We start from the raw sequence: 20,173 nt of genomic DNA, 5'->3' as shown, positions 1-20,173 counted from the left end.
GGTTGCATTGGCTATCTGTATCACCATAGCCTCCACTGTATATCTGCCCACCCTGAATTGATTTGCTACTGACTGGTAACTGTCAGGCACTGCAGACTTCCACAGAGTGATTGCCACTTGCTTCTGAACTGTTAAAGGAAGCCACATTCTTGTGTTGCTGCGCTTCAGGGTGGGGATCAGCACATGACAAAGGTCCATGGAAGTGGATTTGCACATGCAAAAGTTCTGTGGCCACTGCTTGTCATCCCAGGATTCCAAAACTATGTGGTTCCACAAGTGTGTGCTGGTCTCACAAGTCCAAAACCGCTGCTCCGCTGTCAGCAATGCACTCAGGGCAGCCAGCAGTTGAGTTCTTGGACCACAGTAGAAGGATTCCCTCTTCAAAACCTTCATCATCATCATCACCATAATACTCAACCATAATCTCACTTTGTAATCAACAGAAAAATTGCATGACAGTCCGCGAAGTTGCTGTAACGGCATGTGCAATGACTTAGAGCATTTGAGGGTCCGTGATTGCGCTAACGCTGTCTCCCATTTGTTTTTGCACGGTTACTGGGTGCTCTGAATTCTGGGACAGTATTTTGCATTGTGGGATAGTGATATCAAACACCCACAAGCAACCAGGGCTAAGGCATTGTGGAAGATATATTCATAATGCATTGCATGCGCAGTCGAACTTTAATAAGGCAATGGGAATGTGAAAACTTGACACAAAGAAACGGAGGGTTGAATCCCCAGAAGGACACTTGAATTCAAATTTATAATATCATGGTTAAGAAATAGAATTTGTTAAAAGTTGAATATATCTTGTAGTGTAGACATAGCCTACATTCCCCTTTCAGAGGAGGACGACTGCAAATAAAGGAGATCGAAAATGCAAATGAAGTGCTGATTGACAAATCTCGCACTTCTGAAATAGGCTTTCCTGAAAACAAAACAAAATAGGAAGGAGGATTCTTCTGAAATTTTTTTTCTGAAGGAACCCTGTCTACACGTCTGTTTTTATTTTTGGAAAAGCCGCTTCTGGAGACGGGATCACATGAGATTTTTATAAATAAAGCATGAGATTTGTAAATCAGCACTTCACTTGCTTTCTTGATCTCCTTCATTTGCATTCTCTCCTTCAAAATGGGAATGTAGTGTATCTGTAGCCTTACTTAGTTCTAGGAAAGCCATTTTTCCTCAATACTATACGCTAGCAGCAGTGACCCCTTGAAGTGGGAGAATTTTCTCCAATTTCTACATGTCTATCTATCATCCAAAAAGAGTGGGAGTGAAGGAAACAGGTAGGGAAACCTTTTTTCACCTATGTAATCATTCAACATTTGCTGCTATCTCTTAACACTGAAGAAAGGCTTTTATCCATCAATAAAACAAATATTTTAGCAATTTAGGATATAATCTAAAACATAAAGCACACATTGTCAATGTTTTGTACGATGGATGCATGCATAAATAATAAATACATAGAATCATAGAACTGGAAGGGACTTCTAGAGGTAATCAAGGCCAGTGTCCTGCACTTATGGCAGGGACAAGCAACATCTTTACCATCCCTTGTAGGTGTGTTTGTGCTCTTCCTAACATCCATCCTAAATCTCTGTTGCAATCTAAACCCAGAAATCTCAGAAATTAAGGAAAATAATATAACATTGTAATAATAATTGGTATACCGGATCAGACAGCTAAGTTAGCCCAATATCTTATGTCAGACAGTAGCCAATAATAGATTCTTGAAAAGGAAGGACGTAAAAGATACCCGGTGTTTTTCTTAATCTTGTCAGTTAGGAGGTAGCTGTAGATCCTTATTGTTTGTTTTATTCTAACATACGTGGATAGAGCCAGCATCCATGTAAATGTCTAATTTTATTTTTATACCTAGAAAGTTCTCAACAGTAACGATGTCTGGTGGCACTAAGTTCACAAGTTAATCATGTTGTATAAAAAAAATCCTATTGATTTAAAATTTGCTAACTTTTTCCAATTACATTGACTATTCCCTGGTCCTTGTACTATAATAAATAGTGAAAGGGAGCACTTGACTTGCTTTTTTCATGCCATATATTTTTGGAGAGGTTTGTCATATTCTTTGTAATGGTTCCAGTATTTTCATTTTCTCTCATGGACATCTTTCCAGATCTCTGACTACTTTTGTCACCTGATTCTAAATCCCTTGTTTCTGTTACAGCTTTTTTGAGATGCTGTGACCAGTTCTAAACATAATTCTGATGTGGGTATTCTATTGTTCTAACAGCATCACGTTTACAATATATTAATGCAGCCTAATGTTGTTTCAGACACCGCAGGAAAAAATAAAAGATACCAAGAATGTGATTTAACTAGGCTGTAACTTTATTAAGTAACTCATCTGGGGAACTATATGGTTATAATTCATCTATTGCGGGTAGCCCTTCATGCTCTAATTAAGGGAGGAAGCTGTCTTTACCCTATACACACACACACATCTTTAACTTTTAATTACCACACAATTCCTGGGACCAGAACTACCAGAACTGGGGGGAGGGGGGTGGGGGGGGGTAGGGACACGACAGCACACATGCATTAGAAATGAACTCATGCATGTTGAGGGGAGGTGGGGAAGGATGTCTGCTTGGAGGTGAGAGCAAGACTGAGATGGGCTGAAGTAGCAGCTGCTGCAGGGAATGGAACCAGGAAGGGCTTGAATGGGCCTGAGAGCAAGTAGGGAAGCCTGTCTTCCCAGCCTGGAGCTGGTTGGTTGTCTCCCCTCCTACGTTACTAACTCTGAGTCCCATTACTCTCCAGCCCTATTTGCAGGGCGCATTTGCACTCCACTGGGATCCCAGGGCCCTCCTCTCACATGAGTAGGGTTACAGTAGATGCTGGTGTTGACCAGGGCACCCTAAACTTGTCCCAGTGTCCTTAGCAAGATGGGGGGCAGCTGTGGATCCCTGGGAGGGGTGGCGCCTTGGGCAGCAGGGCAAGGCTGGGGCTTCCCAGCCATTCCTTCTCAGCCAGTGACTGGGAGTGCCATGGCTGTAGTGGTGTTTTTAGTGTTGCCGCCTCTTTAGCCCCTGGGCCATAAGGGCAGAGAAGTGCTTCTGCAGCCATGCTGCCAAACCCTACCAGCAGGGCTGCTGATGCAGGAGCAAAAAGTTGGTTGTGTGCAGTCTGAGCTGGTGACTGATTCTTACAAGACCACTATGCTGGTTCACTTTCATCTTTGCACACAAGAGATGATGGTATGAAGAAAAAGATTTGTCTCCTCACTGTATCAGATTTAGAAGCCAAAAGTCCATTGCCTACCTTCTTCAGGAGATGCCTCCTTCTAATCTTGCTTCCAGCACCTGTTAAGCAGGGAGCCAGATTCCTATTGAACAAGCACTTGTACTGGTTATTTGCCATGTTATGAAAATGAGTTTTACAGTCTAATCTAATACAAGGTCCCTGAGCTGTTGAAATGGTTAAAATACTAGCCTTACCCATGCCGACTTTGTAAGTCTATCCCAACTGATGGTAATTAAAATGCACTATTTTCAGATCTTAAGTATGGGTTTTTTTGTGAAAACTTGCATTTAAAAACATGTTTGTGTGATTTTTTTTTTTTTTTTTTTTTCCCCCCAGAACCATTAAAATAGAAGTGTATGACTGGGACAGAGATGGAAGGTAAGATACTTCCATGTTGCAAATCACTAAAATTGGATCGTCAAAATGTTGTTTATTTCAAACCCAATATTTGGCAGTAATTGTTCTTAAATGAAAATTAGATATGCATTTCAATGTCAATAACTATAGCACATGTGTATCAAGAAAAGAGTATGGTTCTACACAATTACCTTCTTGCTTCAGCTCTCCATCTTAGATTATTGGAGAAAAGGTCTAATCCTTGCATTCTTTCCAAAGCTTACTAAAGATAGGAGAGCTGTTTAGACTTTGCAGTTTGGAAGCTATTCTCCAAAAATAATAAATATAATAATTGTAAACTGAATATGAAATATGTTGATCCTAGGGTTATAATAATTCTGCTGGGAATGGTTAAACTTTTGTGCATGGGTATAGCTCTCCACCTGAGTTTGTTCCTAAAGAAAGGGGACCAACTGGCTAAGCAGTAGTACAGTGGAAAGGGACATAGGGGTTCTGGTGGCTTGAAGGCCAGATAGGAGTAAACAATGTGCCCTTGTAGCCAAGAAGGCTAATAGCATGTTAGGGTGCATTAGGAGGAGCATTTTGAGCAGATCTAGAGAAGTGTTTTTTTTCTAAAGAAAGACTTTTTTGCAGTTCCCATTTTCCTTCTATAATGGACTCACCTTTTTTTCCAGAGAACTCAGTCTTTCATATTGTCATTGTAACCCAGATACCTTCTGGGTATGGTTTGCTGTCTCATGTAGTGGCACTAAGACCATCAACAGACTGGCTAATCTGCTCTACAGTCTTAGCTACCAGTGAGCTGGCTCTTTGCTCATGGAGTAAGAGCTCATGCTGTAAGCTCCAGAGGTCCCATGTTTGATTCCTTCTTTTGGCATTACATCACTATCTGCAGTCTTCTGCTGTTTGAACAGATCAGAACATCACTAGTATCTTTCACAGAAAAATGCCAGAAGTTTTTGGAGCTGTCAAAAATAAAATACTATGGTTTTCTAAACTTCTGAAAATTCATTAGGTACTCACATTTTCCAAAGGCATTTCTATTGTGGTTAGAAATATTTTTTTCAAAATTTTAGAACCAAAATTTCAACCAGCAATTTTGTTTATAACAGTGGTTCCCACCCTGGAGTCCAAGGACCCATAGAGTTCCACAAAGGTATTGCAGTGGGTCTGTGGGGAAAAAAATAGGTTAATAAAAATGACCATAGAAAATAAGCTTTATAAATTGCAAAGTTATAATCTATTATTTTTAAATTAAATATGATCCAATAATATTATTAATTGCTGTCTAAAAATCTGTTGTGGTTTCCTGTTTGTTTTAATGAAGTGCACATAGCATCTAGAATTGGCTTTGATGGGGCTTCATGAACACTTTGGGGCATGATTGGGGGTCCATGAATGGTTTATGGGGGGTGACTGGTGATCTGCACTAGTGAAAAGGTTGGGAACCACTGGTTTATAAAACTGTAGCACTTAGGAACACCAGTAAGGGATAAAGAACTCATGCTTAAAAAACATACTTTGCAACCTACACTGCTTGGGTGGAAGTTTGCCTCTAAAGTCCAACTCTTTCTTGTTTCATTTTCTATGATACTAACAAACTTTGATTCTTTCTTTAAAAATTATTGCTAATGATCTAAAACAAGTTAAGCTTTGTTTGCCTTTAGTATCATTTTTGCCTTCTCAACTCTTTTTCAGACCACTCAGTTAATAAAAATATTGTCTAGTCTTGTGCGAATAAGCTCTCCCTGTGCAGTTGACTGTTAATTCAAATTCATCCCTCTTGCTGAGCCATTCCCTGACCAGGCAAAATAACATTAGACAGTAGAACAAGTAGTCCTATAGTACCTGAAAGACTCACAATTTTATTTATTAGGTCCATGAGCTTTTGTGGTAAGGCCCACCCATGAATGCTCATTACCTAATAAATAAAATGATTAGTCTTTAACGTGCCACAGAACTACTTGTTGGTTTTTGCGAAGTTACAGACTAACATGGCTAGTCCTCTGAGATTAGTTTGAAAAGTTTTATTTATCAAGTTTGTTTTCACAGAGTGGCTGTTAGTCTCCAAGGTAAACTGAGCTTTATTAATCTTTTCTGTGATTCCCCAGCTACATTTACTTGAGCCTATGAAAATTTGATGTATTCCCATTTCCAGCATGTAACAGACATAATATATGCTTGGGCTGGAATTATATTATAAATTTTATATATATATAAATATATTTTATATATTCCCAATATAGTAAAATGGAAAAACCAAATTTGTATGGCAAGAGGTCACAGAAAACAGGTAATACTGTTTCCGCTCTCTCAGATCTGAAATTAAAATTTTATATACATTTTGAGAAGAAAATAAGTTGTTCTTAGTCTTGGTCTGACTAGCTGACAAATTCACCTATTTCCTTGTGCACAACTAATTCCTAGGATACTCTGGAGTTAAGGCAATCCACCTCCAACCCAGCATATCTGAAGGGGAAGGAGTTGGTGTTTTGCTGTATTAATGTCTCTCTTATTTAAATCTTACTCTGAATACCTGCAAAGTTTTAATACCTAAAAACAAAGAAGGGGTGGGGGGGCTAAAAATTTTTCTTTGGCTATCAATGTGCATTTTTCTCTCTCCTCTACCTTTTTTAAAATTCTGGATAGCAACAATAATATCTCTTTATATGTAAAATTTTGCAAACAGTAGTTTACTAAGAGTAAATTAATGCCTCACTACAGCATAGTAGTTAATGTCCCTTAGCAGTGGTCTCCTTTTGTAAAACAGTGTTACACTGAAGTGTTGAAGCATTCACAGCTAGGCAGGTCATTTGTTGAATATACATATAAATTGGCAATGGACAACTGTCCGGAAGACTTTTAGAGAACTTGCTGGACGGGGTATTTGGGGCCCACTGACTGTGGAAAGTATTCTGTGGTCTGAAACTATCTGTACATGCCTCTGGTCAATCTGAGTTTTACCACTTGTACAGGGGTTTTGATCTAGTTTCCTTTTCCAGCACCCTTGCTCTTAAAAACAGGCTCCAGTTTTTGACATTGAGCTCCTTGCTCTCATGTCATAACATATTTCTCTAAAGTATAGAACTTTTCTTGGCTCTTTTGTTTATTTCCAAGTAGAAGTTTTAACTACATGTACCAAAGTGTGCCCTTAACAAATATCTTAAATCTTTAAGTATGCCTTTGTCGTAAACAAAACCTAAAATGTGTATGTTTATATTCCATAATACTCTTTGTGGACTCCCCTGATGATTGTAGTGAAAGTCTGGATTTCTATGTACAATGCTTCCACAACTGTGCTCAAACTGACATTATATGCAAACAATGTCAAATGAGAGACAATCTCAACTATGCTGAATGCTATGCTGTCCAGAGCCTCAAAAATAACCCACACATTATAATCAAACCAGTTGACAAAGGGGGTGCTGTTGTCGTCATGAGTAAGTCAGACTATGAACAGAAGGCAGCCAGACAACTCTCCAACACCACATTTTACAGACCTCTCTTCTCTGATCCCATTTTTGGAATTCCAAAAGAAATTACAACTACTACTTAAGGAACTCCCTGCTGCTACTCGGGACCTTTTTTACTTAGATACACCATCTGAGCTCCGAGCTGGATTATTCTATTTACTTCCCAAAATCCACAAACCTGAAAACCCTGGACACCCTATCATTTTGGGTATTGGCACCCTTACCACTGGACTATCCAGTTATGTGGACTCCCTCCTCAAACGCTATGCCACCAACACTCCCAGCTGTCTCCGAGATACTACTGACTTCCTGAGGAAACTACACAACATGGGAAAAGTTCCTAACACCACCATCCTTGCCACCATGGATGTAGAGGCTCTGTACGCTAATATGCCATATGAAAATGGACTACAAGTGATCAGGAATATCATATCTGATGTTACCACAGCCATTGTGGTGTCTGACCTCTGTAACTTTGTTCTGACCCACAATTATTTCTGATTTGGCAACAACTTATACCTCCAGATTAGTGGAACTGCTGTGGGCACCCGCATGGCCCCACAATATGCTAATATATTTATGGCTTACCTGAAACTACGATTCGTCAGTTCTTGTCCCCTATAGCCCCTCCTTTACTTATGATACATCGATGACATCTTTTATGATTTGGACCCAAGGTGTAGAGTCTCTAAAAGAATTCCACAGAGACTTTAACAATCTGTACCCCACCATCAACTTATGCCTCAACCACTCAATGCGAGAGACACGCTTCCTGGACACTACATTATAAATCAACGATGGTCTGAACAGTACCACACTCTACCGGAAACCCACTGACCACTATACTTAACTACGTGCTTCTGGCTTCCATCCTGCACACACAAGATCCATTGTTTACAGTCAAGCCCTTAGGTACAATTGCATTTGCTCTGATCCTACTGACAGAGACCAAAAACTACAAGATCTCTACCAAATATTCATAAACTTGAATTACCCACCAGGAGAAGTAAAAAAAAAAAAAAAAAAAAAAAACCAAATCAACGGGGCCAGACAAATACCCAGAAACCAGCTACTTCAAAGTAGGCCCAAATAACCCAGTAACAGGACACCACTGCTCATTACCTACAGCTCTCAGCTCAAACCACTGCAACACATCAATAAAGACCTACAGCCTATCCTTAATCAGGATACCACGCTCCATAAGGCCCTAGGTGACAGGCCTGTTCTCTCCTACAGACAACCTCCCAACCTTATGAGGATTCTCACCAGCAACCACAGACTATACCACAAGAATACCAATCCTGGAACTTTTCCTTGCAACAAGCCCAGTTGCCAACTTTGTCCACATATCTATTTTGGAGATACATCACTGGACCTAACCAAGTTACTCATAGAATCACGGGCACATTCTCATGTTCCTCAACTAACATCATATATGCCAACATGGGCCAACAATGCCCACATACCATGTACATAGGGCAAACGATAAACACTCTTCAACAAAGAATAAATGGACACAAAACAGACATCAAGAAACTCCTAATTCACAAACCTGTCATCCAGCACTTTAATGTAGTGGGCCATTCTGTTAATGAGCTTCAGGTATGTGCTTTACTGAAAAGGAACTTTAACAATCACCTACAAAGAGAGAGTGCGGAACTCTCATTTATATTCAAATTCAACATATTAACATGTGGTCTGAACTGGCGCAGCAGTTACCTGGCCCATTATAAGGACTCTTTTACATACTTTTGCTTTATCTGACTCTTGACTCCCTTCCCCCACCCCACCGCCTCTCTTCTCTTCTGATTTGCCCACCTTGAAACAATTTTTAGTTCTCTGTGCCTTAAATATTGAGTCTGTTCTGGTATAGCTCTGGTCTGAAGAAGTGGGTCTGTCTCACAAAAGCTCACCACCTAATAAATTATTTTGTTAGTCTTTAAAGTGTGACCGGACTGCCTTTTTCTGTTGTTCAGTAGACCCAAAAAAGTTTTCATGGCTATTGCAGAGCACAGCAAATTTTATTTGCGGTTTGTTTCATTTTTTTTTAAACTGTGTATAATCCATGAAATATCTGCAGCAAAAATAGAATGAACATGACATCCATGATTTATCACTGATTGTGGGATAGTAAAGTATAGTATACAGTAAAGTATAATTCTGGTCTGGAAAGCCATACAGTTTCTTACTCAAATAATGTGCTACTTTAGGTAGTCAGATATGCTTATGTTTGGGGAAAAAATCAATTTTTTTGCTTCTGTTATTTCTTTATTGCTGTAGAACCTTTTCTGTGGCTAAGGCTGTGTGGGTAGGATCCTATTTTTCTATTGCATACGTGATCAACAGAGGAATTAATTCGGTTGCATTTACAGGGCTAAATTCTGCCTTAGTTTATCCTTGTGAAACCACATTGAAATTTCTGCAGAGAGCAAGGTTGCATGTGTGTAAATCAGAGCAGATTATGGCCAGCAGAATGGTCCAGTGGACTTTACACAGGACTGGGAGTCAGAAGATCTGGTTTCCATTTCTTGTACTTGCTCATTGAGTGACATTGGACAGATTATTAGACAGGAGTCCATATAGTTTTCATACTTACTGTGCTCTGAAATTCTGTTAAGGGGCACAGGCAATGCATGTATCTATTAGTAGAGATTTTGTTCTTTGAGTGTTTGTTGACATTTGATTCAAATCAGATGTGCAATGCTATATGCACAGTTGCCAGAAAGTTTTTCCTTGAGCAGCTCCTGTTGGGTCAGCTGTGAGGCTTCTGGAGTGGCGCTCAGTATGTCATCTTGCTGGCTTGACCCCACTACACTTCCTTCTTGTCACCTATGGTAGTTGTCAGAACTATGAGTGACTTGCTTCCAAGTTCTTCTCGCTTTTCCCTAGCACTATAGTGTATTTATCTCAGTAGTTTGCAGTTTGTTTTCTGCTTGTTTCTTTAATAGCTGCAACATCAAGTGACAAGTTACTGTACTTAATGAAGGTAATGGTCTTGTGTATCAAAACAAAAAGCAGTCAAGTAGCACTTTAAAGACTAGCAAAATAGTTTATTAGGTGAGCTTTCATGGGAAAGCTCACCTAATAAACTATTTTGCTAGTCTTTAAAGTGCTATTTATCTGCTTTTTGTTTTGATAGTGTATAGACTAGCACGGCTTCCTCACTGGTCTTGTGTATGGGACAGTCAGCTGTGAATAGTTGTGCTTTTGCTGTGAGTCTGGACTATGGTTGGTCCTACAAAGACAAGTGAATAGGGGAGCTGCTGTGCTGACAGCCATTTTGGGTGTTGTACTTTTCCACTCAAGTTAAGAAAAAGTTTTAACTGAACACAAAGGATTCCCTGATACCAAACAATAGAGACTGCTGCCAGATGCAAGGAGAACCCTGGTTACAGGGTGGGAGGGTCAGACTCATGCTAGGAGGCTGTTTAGCTTGTGAGAAAAGGTAATTAGACCTACTGTTAGGGTAAGAAATCACATGTAACAAGTTTCTTAGAGTGCTCAAATTACACTCTGGGACACAGTGAATAGTAACAAAGAGGAAGCTGTGCTAGTCTATACACTATCAAAACAAAAAGCAGTCAAGTAGCACTTTAAAGACTAGCAAAATGGTTTATTAAGTGAGCTTCCGTGGGACAGACTCACTTCTTCAGACCATAGCCAGACCAGAACAGACTCAATATTTAAGGCACAAAGAACTAAAAACAGTCTCTGTGCCTTAAATATTGAGTCTGTTCTGGTCTGGCTATGGTCTGAAGAAGTGGGTGTGTCCAACGAAAGCTCACCTAATAAACCATTTTGCTAGTCTTTAAAGTGCTACTTGACTGCTTTTTGTTGGGACAGAGTGGAGTGCCAATGCTGAAGCTGTAAATACAGTTGTTCTGGGATACTCCAACATTCTTGAAGAACTAGAAAGCCTCACAGATAACAAACCTCACAAATCAGCAAAAGGAAAAAGGTATAATAATCTTGAGTGATGCAATGGGCATTTTCTGCACTTTGGAAACAGATTTGTGTGACGTCAGGAATGATGTAGTTCAGCCCATTCAGCAGGCGCACTCTAAACTTGCAAAGTGCTCAAAATAAACTTCCCACTGCTGTAGACTTAATGATGAGTCTTCAGCAAATGTGGGATAGTTACAATGAGTGTGAAATTCAAGGGGTGGCAAGAAGTGTAACCAGAGTGTAAGTCAGCCAAATTCCACAAGAGAGAGACTTGTGGTGCTGCTGCTCATTCGTTCAGTGACAAGGAGGCCTGCAGAGTTAGTATCTTCACCACAGTCACTGACAGACTGAAGAGTTTATTAGAACATCTGATCAAGGCTTACAAAAATATTGACAAATCCTTTAGGGTACTAATAAAGCTTTCAACTAACACTTCAAGTTTGAGTCCATGGAGGTAACAAATGTCTATGTCAGAAGTACCCAGATGATCTCCTAGCAGATTTTATTAAAGATTTTCTTCGACTTATTAAATTCGCATCGCTCTCATATAGAGAGAAGATGATGAAAGGAAATCTATTTGGATGTTCCAGGTTATCACTGAATCCAGTGCAACAGAATGTTTCCAAATGTTGAATGTATCCATTATGGTTATATTTGTTACTAATGAGCACTACCTATAGGGGAGAATGTTCCTCCTCTCTTCTAAAAGGGGGGAAAAATGTCCCAATCCATAGTGACTCAAGAGTATCTTAGTGCTTTGTCTCTCTTGAGAAATGAGAATGAAATTGTCAAGTCTTTGTGTTATGACATCATTTCATGCATTTGCCACAGCTAAACTAGGGGAAGACATTGTTTGAAAAACGGTGAGTATTTTGAGAGTAGAATAAAATTGTTAATTTTACATAAATATGAAAATATAAATGTTTTGACTTAATTTTTGCAATATGTAATTCATACATAGGTCCTTCCCTCCCATTATCTAGGCCCCTCATAATGGTTCTTCATGATTTGCTTGTCATGAGGAGCTAGTCACAGAAACCATTTGTAATGTTTTGATTAGCTTTAATATTTTGTAACAACTAAAATTTGTAGTGTATTTTCAACCATTTCTGTTTATAACATTTTTGTAATTGTATTCAATAAAGTTTGTAAAAACTTTTAAATAGATTGTAATAATAATTTTATAAATATCATTTTCATCTATATTCTTGAGGTTTCTCCCCTCCCCCCCATGAAGTACTCTCTTAATCTGTAATATGAACTATGTGATCAGTGAATTATAGCATGTGGGGGAGGAAGGTGGTCAGGAACTGTGGACAACTATTTCCCTTCCCAAGCCGGTAGATATACAGGTACAAGGAGTGAGTAGAATCTTGGCTTGTCTCCTTCATTGAATGAACCAACACAAAAGTGACTCCTTGCGGTTGCAATTTTTTCCCCACTCAGCATTCTTCTGTCTCTCACACACTGTCACACTCTCATGGTGCAAAAGTGGGGAGCTAGAGAGTGAATGGAGGACTTAACAGTTCCATTCAGGTACTGTGCATGGTGCACAGTTCTTATTCGGGGTTGATCGTAAAAGTTAGTTATCGTGAACCATCAGATTCAATCAAATCTATTTTTAATCATAATTTTGTGGGGAAATTATTGAATATGCTTTATATTTAAGTTAACAGAATAACAATTATTTTATGATAGTTACTTTTCCTCACATATCTATTTTTGTGTCAACTGTGCTTCACATTAGCTGTACATTTGGAAATTAGGGAAAAGTAGTTTATATTGTACATGTGTTGATTTGAAAACTTTTTCTTTCCAGCCATGATTTCATTGGAGAATTCACAACAAGCTACAGGGAATTGTCTAGAGGGCAATCACAATTCAACGTATATGAGGTAAGTGTTTTGAACTTTTTTAATTTGAGGAAATAGATAAAATCCAGTTTCATTGTTTGCTTGTCAAATTGGTCAGTGCCTATCAGAATAAAAGCCCGATAAAGGCAAAACAGACATTTTGGATCACAAAGACATATGCTCTTTGGACAAGAGCAGTATCATCAGTGGTGTTTTGGAAAAAAACAAATCTGTTTTTCCATAGCTCTTTCTTGGGTGTGTGTGTGTGTGTGTGTGTGTGGTTTCTACACAAAGCTGTTTTAAACTGTGTGCGTATGGCAAACAGCTTACCAAAACTGACCAAATAAACAGTTACAAAAATCTTCCTTTTTAACCTCATAATATTTGCATATTATTTCATCTCAGAATGTATTGTTTGATTTATTTTGTCTCTGTAGCAGTTGTGAAGATGAGCTATTTAGGTTTCTTTCAAAAAGTTCATTCAGGCTTTAGACTAGATTTGTCAGATGATATCTATAGATTTCCTAACATCAATAGTCATCACCCCATGATCTGCTCCAAGTTATTACAAAGGAAAATGCGCTTCGTTATACTGCAGGAAGAAGATCAAATTCAATCAAGTATATCCTACCAACATGTAGTAAACGCCCAATTCTCGTTATGTACAAGACTGGAACATTCTTTTTTGAAGTTGGGTGGTAATTGTTCTTCTGATGCCAGTGAGAACTACATTTGGCAGGCCTCTGGTCTATAATTCATTGTGCCAAGACTCTTGTTTTTATGATTTGTTGGGCTGTGAAGGAAGCACTCGTGTGGTTTTGTAGTGTCAGGGTACATCTGAGCAGCAGCTAACTTTCCTGTCTCTGTGACACTGGTACTCACAGAGAAAGAAAAATGTTAGCATCCCTGCGCATAGTAGTTGATAATTTCCTCTTTGCAACTTGCAAGGTCTTGGAGATAGGCACACATGGATAGTGGTGTCAGTGACTTCAGCGGGAACAACCCAAAGGTACCAAGTTTTTTGTCACGCATACGTGACTTTATCTGCATTACCACACTGCTTTCTTCTGTGTAGAATAGGAACAAGGTTGGGGAGGATACAAAAGCACAAGCTAACTCCCCCAGAAAAGTGAGATCAAAGCTGTATGGAAAGGGAGAATAGTAACGGAGAGCAGGACCAAAAAGCTGGTGATATATCTGTCACAATTCAGGCCAACTACACCTGTATCCCTTTCTCTGATCTCTCATGGGCACCTACACTAGGCTCTTTATGAGACCTCTCTCCCCCCACCCCCCCTTCTGGCCAGAGTGTTTTTCCAGACTGCTTGGTTCTCTGTCTACACTGATATTTCCAGTAATACTGCCTAAACCAGTAATTTTTCTCCAAAGGCTGTGGACTTCTGTAATTGCTAGCAGTTACAGATTGCTGCACAGCTCTTTCTAAGCAAATGCATTTATTCTTAAGGTGAAGTCATTTCACAGAAAACATACTTAAAAAAATCTGTATAATTGCTATGACATTTACTAGAAGATCACATCCCTCACCTGACTGCAACAAGGGCTCTGATAGCTGTCAGTCCTTCAGATCTCTCAGAGGGTTTTTCCTGTGTCTATAAGTTCATGATGGCCTTAGCTCAGAGTGAATAATTCATAGGTGTTTTAATTTTTCCTTTATACAGCTTGGAGCTTTGATCTTCATATTCCGGGAGCAGCCATGATGGACAGTGGCTTTTTCCTTGCATGTAGCTTCAAAAGGCTGAATTTTGACATAACTGGAGATGGAGGGTTTGCATTCACCTTCCCCTACAGATTGCCTAGGAAAACCAAAATGATTAGGGGACTGGAGCACATGTCCTATGAGGAGAGGCTGAAGGACCCGGGCTTGCTTAGTTTGTAGAATAGAAGAGTGAAAGGCAATTTGATAGTAGCCTTCAAATTCCTGAAAGGGCAGGCTCCAAGAGCATGGAGGAAAGCTGTTCTCAGGAGTGACGGATGACAGAACAAGGAGCAGTGGTCTCAAGTTACAGCAGGGGAGGTCTAGTTTGGATACGAAGCACTGGAATGCATTACTAGAGAGGTGGTGGAATCTCCATCCATAGAGATTTTTAAGTCATGACTTTACAAAGTCCCGGCTGGGATGATTTAGTTAGGATTGATCCTGCTTTGGGCAGGGAGCTGGACTTGATGACCTTAGGTCTCTTCCAGCACTAGGATTCTATGGTTTGGTTCTATGATGCTTGGTTTCAAAAGTCCATTCTTGTCTGAGAAATTTTTATAATATAGCTCTTTGAACTTCAAAGCATTTCCAAAGATTCACTTCTGAACTTCCCCCACCACCATGACTGAGGAAGATTACATGCAGCTCTGGCCCACAACAAAACATAAACCATTTGTTTAATGAATTGAACCCCAACATTCTTAAACTCAGTAATATTTTCCAAAGCATTATAGACATTTAGGGTTGAAAGGTACCCTGAAAGATCATCTAATACAGTCTTCTGCACTGAGACAGGACTATATTGTCCAGATTGTCCCTGACAATTTTTAGTTTATGTTCGTTCTTAAAAACCTCCAGTGATGCTAATTCTGCAATCTCCCTAGGTAATTTGTTCCCGTGCTTAACTGCCCTCAGACTTAAGGTTTTCTTTATGTCTAACCTAAATCTTCCTACCTGTAATTTAAGCCCACTCTTAGCCTGTCTTCAGTGGATAAAGAGAAAATTTATCTCCTTCATTATGATTACTTTTTATGTATCTGTTATTCCTGTCACTCTTCTCCAAACGTAAAACCCTGTTTTTCAATCTTTCTTTGTCATGTTTTCTAGTCTTCTAGTCATTTTTATTGCTCAGTTTTGAACCTTCTCCAATTTGTTTACCTCTTCCCCAAAGCATAGGACCTAGGACTGGACACAGTACTCCAGCTCAGATCGTATCAGTGTTGAGCAGAGTGGAAGAATTCTTATTTCTTGCTTACAGCATTCCTGCTATTACATCCCAGATCATTTTTGCTCTTTTTACAACAATGTTACATTGACTCATATTTATAGCCTTATAGATTCACCCTAACCTCCAGAAACTTCTCAGCAGCACTCTTCCCAAGGCAGTCATTTTCCATTTTGTAAATGTGCAATTGATTATTCTTTCCTAGAAGCAAGTGTGGACCCTGGGGACAAACTCCTGGGATCTGTTATGCATACAGAGTGGCTCAGAATAAAGATGCGATGAAGCCAATTCATCTTGTAATAGTATTCCTAAGTGTAAAAGACTGCTGCACTGAAAGTACGTGAGTTTTTGAAACTACCAGTATCCAGTCAGCTTTATTGTTTAGCATGGCTCTGGTTTGAACTAGACCAAAAGGGCAGTTCTTTTAGAGCAATTAATGTAAAATACAAAGTGCAGTTAGTGAAAAATCAGACTGTAGGGCCAGTGTAGTGTAAGTGGTTTCAAAGCCTAACAGAGGAGTAGAGTTCAAGAGCTGTGAAGCAGCTCATTTGGTAAAAGGTGTAGAGTGTGTCTTGACAGAAGCAGCTATACCAGGAAATGAAAGGAAGCCATTAGAACAGCTGCTCTTATGATATTCAGCTAGAATAATAAGAACTTGAAGATGTGATTGTGTGCCACATTGCATTGTGCTTTAGCCTGTGAGTGGTCCAGGTTGCAGTGAAGAGACACCAAATCTCATGTAGGAAAATGGCCTGATTTGAGTGTCCCCAGTTTTAATTATGAAGAAGCCCATTGGAGACTTGAGGATATGCATTGATCACAGGACACTTCTTTCATAGAAAATTCAAGATAGCTATTTGCTTTACCACAGAGCAGGTATACTGGATAAACTGTCAGCAACAAAATATTTTAGCAGTTTTGATTTGGTATCTGGAAGTCATCAGATTTAAAGTAATATCTGAGGATTGAGTTAAATATAGCCTCTGACAACCTGTGCACTGTTTCATTTTTGTAGAATGCCTTTTGGACTGGTGGATGCAGCAGGGCCGTTTCAGCGGATAGTAAATAATCTGAGACAAGTTTTTAGAACTGAAAACATCCTTATGTATTTAGATGACCTTATTTTGTTCTATAAAACATGGGAAGAACACCTGGTTGAAGTTGAAAGGATTCTAAAAAAATTAAGGAATCAAGACAATAGAGCTGTGGGAAACAGTGTCAGTTTGAGAATGGGTTGGAGTCCCAACTCCAGAAAGTGAATGTCATAGAGAACTGGGTGGTTCCAATAAACCTGGAGGAATTGTAGCAGTATGTAGTCCTCTCTAAATTCTACTGGAGCTTTATAAAAATGTTTGCAAAGTGGGCAACACTGTAATGCCTTAGCTAACCAAGAGCAACTTTGTTGGGACTGAGGAACATGCAACAGCTCTTCACTCACACAAGGAAGGACTTGTAAACTAGTGATGTGCTTACATTGATAGATCATCCATTCACCATAACCTGTGATGATTCAAAGGTTGCAGTCAGTCACACTTGAACATGTAGACAAGTTTATTAGGCACAGGCTTTTAGAGGTCATAAATTAGGTGAAAGAGGAACCAAGTTTTCAGCTACAGAATTGGAGTATATGGCTATCATGGAAGCCCTCAGGCCTATTATCCCTGTTTAGTAGGTATGAAATTCAGAGTACATAGTCTGAGCCTACGTCTATATTTACGTTGAAGCTTGGTGGCTGCTGTGCAATTTTTGATACGCCAGTTGTGTACCAAAAACCTGCTTTGCAGACATCGACTGCCGTGTCTGCCTTCGACAGAAGGTCAACAGGACTACTCCTCCTATCAATCTTCCTTAATCCTCGCAGCTTGCAAGGAGTTCTGGGGTCAGCATTGACCCTGGAATGTGCCGTTTCATGCATGTGCGAAACAGTGTTCTAAAATATCAATGCAGAGCAGTCAATCTTCTACCGTAAGTGTGTAGCCTAAGTCCCCTGCAGTTTACCACGAACCTGAAAAGCTAAATGCAGTTGCAGATGCTCTCACCAGTCTGAGGGCAGTGAGAATAGAATCAAATTGGTCATCTGGAAGGAACAGTCTGTGGCTTCTGAGTGATATGCAGTGTGCTAACAGAGCTATCAAAGGTGACTCAAAATGGGCTGGTACAGCACAGTCCAAGAACAATTATCCATTGATCTGGCTACCAACTTGCTGATATCTGAAGGCACCTGGATTGTCTTGCCCACAAGCATACAGAGAAGTGTACAGGATTGTCTTCATAATGATTAAGCAGGAGGCCAGGTGTGTTCTGAATACTTTGAATTGGGTATCTGACAGATTTTTTTGGTGGAATATAGCTGCAGATGTTAATAACTAGGCACTTGTCAAGAAAGGAAAATGCCAGCAAGAAGAGAGAGAGCTCCTGTGGGGGAAAATTTCTCCAAACTGATAAGCTCTAGGAGTTCCTATAGATAATGTGCTTTTTAAATCAATCAGAAACCCCAGCTGGAAATATGTATTTGCTGATGGTGTATCACACCTTTTCAAAGTATGTGGTGGTGCAACCAATGAGGCATAAAGTGAATGAGAAGGTTATGAATGCACTGATGAAATGTGAAGTGTTGTAGTTTCATCCACCAAACTGCTTCTGCACTAATTGGGGAAGGAATTTGAATCATAGTTATTACACAAGGTTTGTCAGCAGTTCCAGATAACCAAAGAGAGGACAAGTGTTGCCCCACTCTGTGAATAATGCAGAAATGGAAAAAGTAAACCACACCATTGGTTCTATGCTTTGTCCTACTGAAGACCAAAATCACAAAACCCAGCTTTTGTTGTCATCAGTTGAGATTCAATCATCCATTACTTTCCTCATAAGAACTTTGCAAACCCTTGATTCTAGTGGCTTGATGTTCAGGCAACAAGATCTGGCAAGGCCCTGAGCTTGATGAGGCAGAATCTTACAGCATTCCAAAAGGCAGAGGAACAGGTAGGCCGGAAATGAGCATGCAAGATCCTAGATGCCAGAAAAAAATGGAAAAATATGGGCCTATTGGAGAAAGATGTGTTTATGCAACTGGAAAAAGCAGCCCAGAGAAAAACCCCTTTGTGCAGGGGGGTTTACACAGAGATGGAGAAACTAAACAACTTATCTTTGGTAATACAAACACGCAAGAGCCTCACCCATTTGTAGTTCATCAAGAGCTGAAGTTCTAATTAATTGAAAGGTAGGGAAGGCAAATACGGAATATTCCAACATCCATTGAAAGGGGATGCAGAGGACAATTTGGACATAGTCCATTTGGCTCCTGTGGCTTTTGTTGGGAAACTGGCCGTTCAGGAGAAATTGCCAGGGTGTGTGCTGCTCGCTGCCATCTTCAACAGTCTATGTACAAGGACAGGTCTGACTTAGAAGAGATGACCCTTCCTTTCACAGATATCTGGACCCAACTATAAGCAATATGTCCATGATGGAATACAGGACTCAAGGGGGCAGTTGCACACACAAACCTGCATAAATGCCAAACTGCTTGGATTCTTAGGGGTTACTGTTTAAATTCTTATTTAAATGGGTGGGTGGGAGGGAGGTGATGTATGTGGTTGGGGGGGCGGGGGCTGTTAAGATTAGTTTAGACAGTGTGTCCACCAGTAGATGGTGCTGTATCTTTATCTTAAGTTGTCTTGTATGTTGTTAGGTTGTTGATCTGCTATAGTGGATTGACAGGTGATGCAGTCCTGCCTGCGTACTAGAAGTTGGCACTTGATGCTGCCTAATAAGTCTGTTTGTCTAAGAGAGACATTACTTCCCCACTTGCAAGTACTGAATCTGTATATATTTCTTTAATAAAAAAAATTAAAAGGAGAGAGAACACAACATTACTTTTGTCAAAATATCAACAGTAATTCATAACTATTCAGTTAGAAAACACCAAACCTGAACTACCTTGGATAAAACAAAACAGCAGAAATGTAGCACTTTAAAGACTAACAAAACGATTTTTTTGGTGATGAGCTTTCATGGGACAAACTCGCTTTGCATCGGTTTTCCAACTTGCAGAGTGAAACTCTGGCAGATGCATGTCCCTTTAACGTTCTGCTTCCCTTTTCTGTCTGCTGCACCTTCCCTTGCTCGTCCTCAGTCTCTACTATCCCAAAATCCAGGGATGGATTCGGATGGGTTTACTGCCTGCCCCTGGGAGGAGAGATTGATTGCGTGATGCGGCTGCAGCAGATCTCTGCTGGCCCTGATTGCTGCTGCTGCTGCCGCCGCTGCCACCTCTGGTACTGCTTACTAGCATTGCTGCCACCTTTAGTTGCAATGCAGTGTTCTGAGGTCCCCA

General features: G+C 39.9%; 1 protein-coding gene across 2 annotated transcripts in view; it reads left to right on the top strand.

Moving 5' to 3' along the window:
• The window catches only part of CPNE8 (copine 8), a 201,278-nt gene that overhangs the window by 90,231 nt on the left and 90,874 nt on the right, over positions 1–20,173 (top strand). Inside the window, exons 10-11 of one of the 2 annotated variants that reach the window (XM_075016147.1) lie at positions 3,607–3,648; positions 12,865–12,940. The exons of the other annotated variant lie outside the window; for it this stretch is intronic. Of the exons in view, the coding sequence (XP_074872248.1) occupies positions 3,607–3,648; positions 12,865–12,940 (118 nt within the window). The remainder of the gene's footprint in view (positions 1–3,606; positions 3,649–12,864; positions 12,941–20,173) is intronic. 2 annotated transcript variants of the gene reach the window in all.

Source organism: Carettochelys insculpta, chromosome 1, assembly GCF_033958435.1.
Source record: "Carettochelys insculpta isolate YL-2023 chromosome 1, ASM3395843v1, whole genome shotgun sequence".
Taxonomy (NCBI): Eukaryota; Metazoa; Chordata; order Testudines; family Carettochelyidae; genus Carettochelys; species Carettochelys insculpta.
This window is presented reverse-complemented; position numbering and strand designations above follow the sequence as displayed.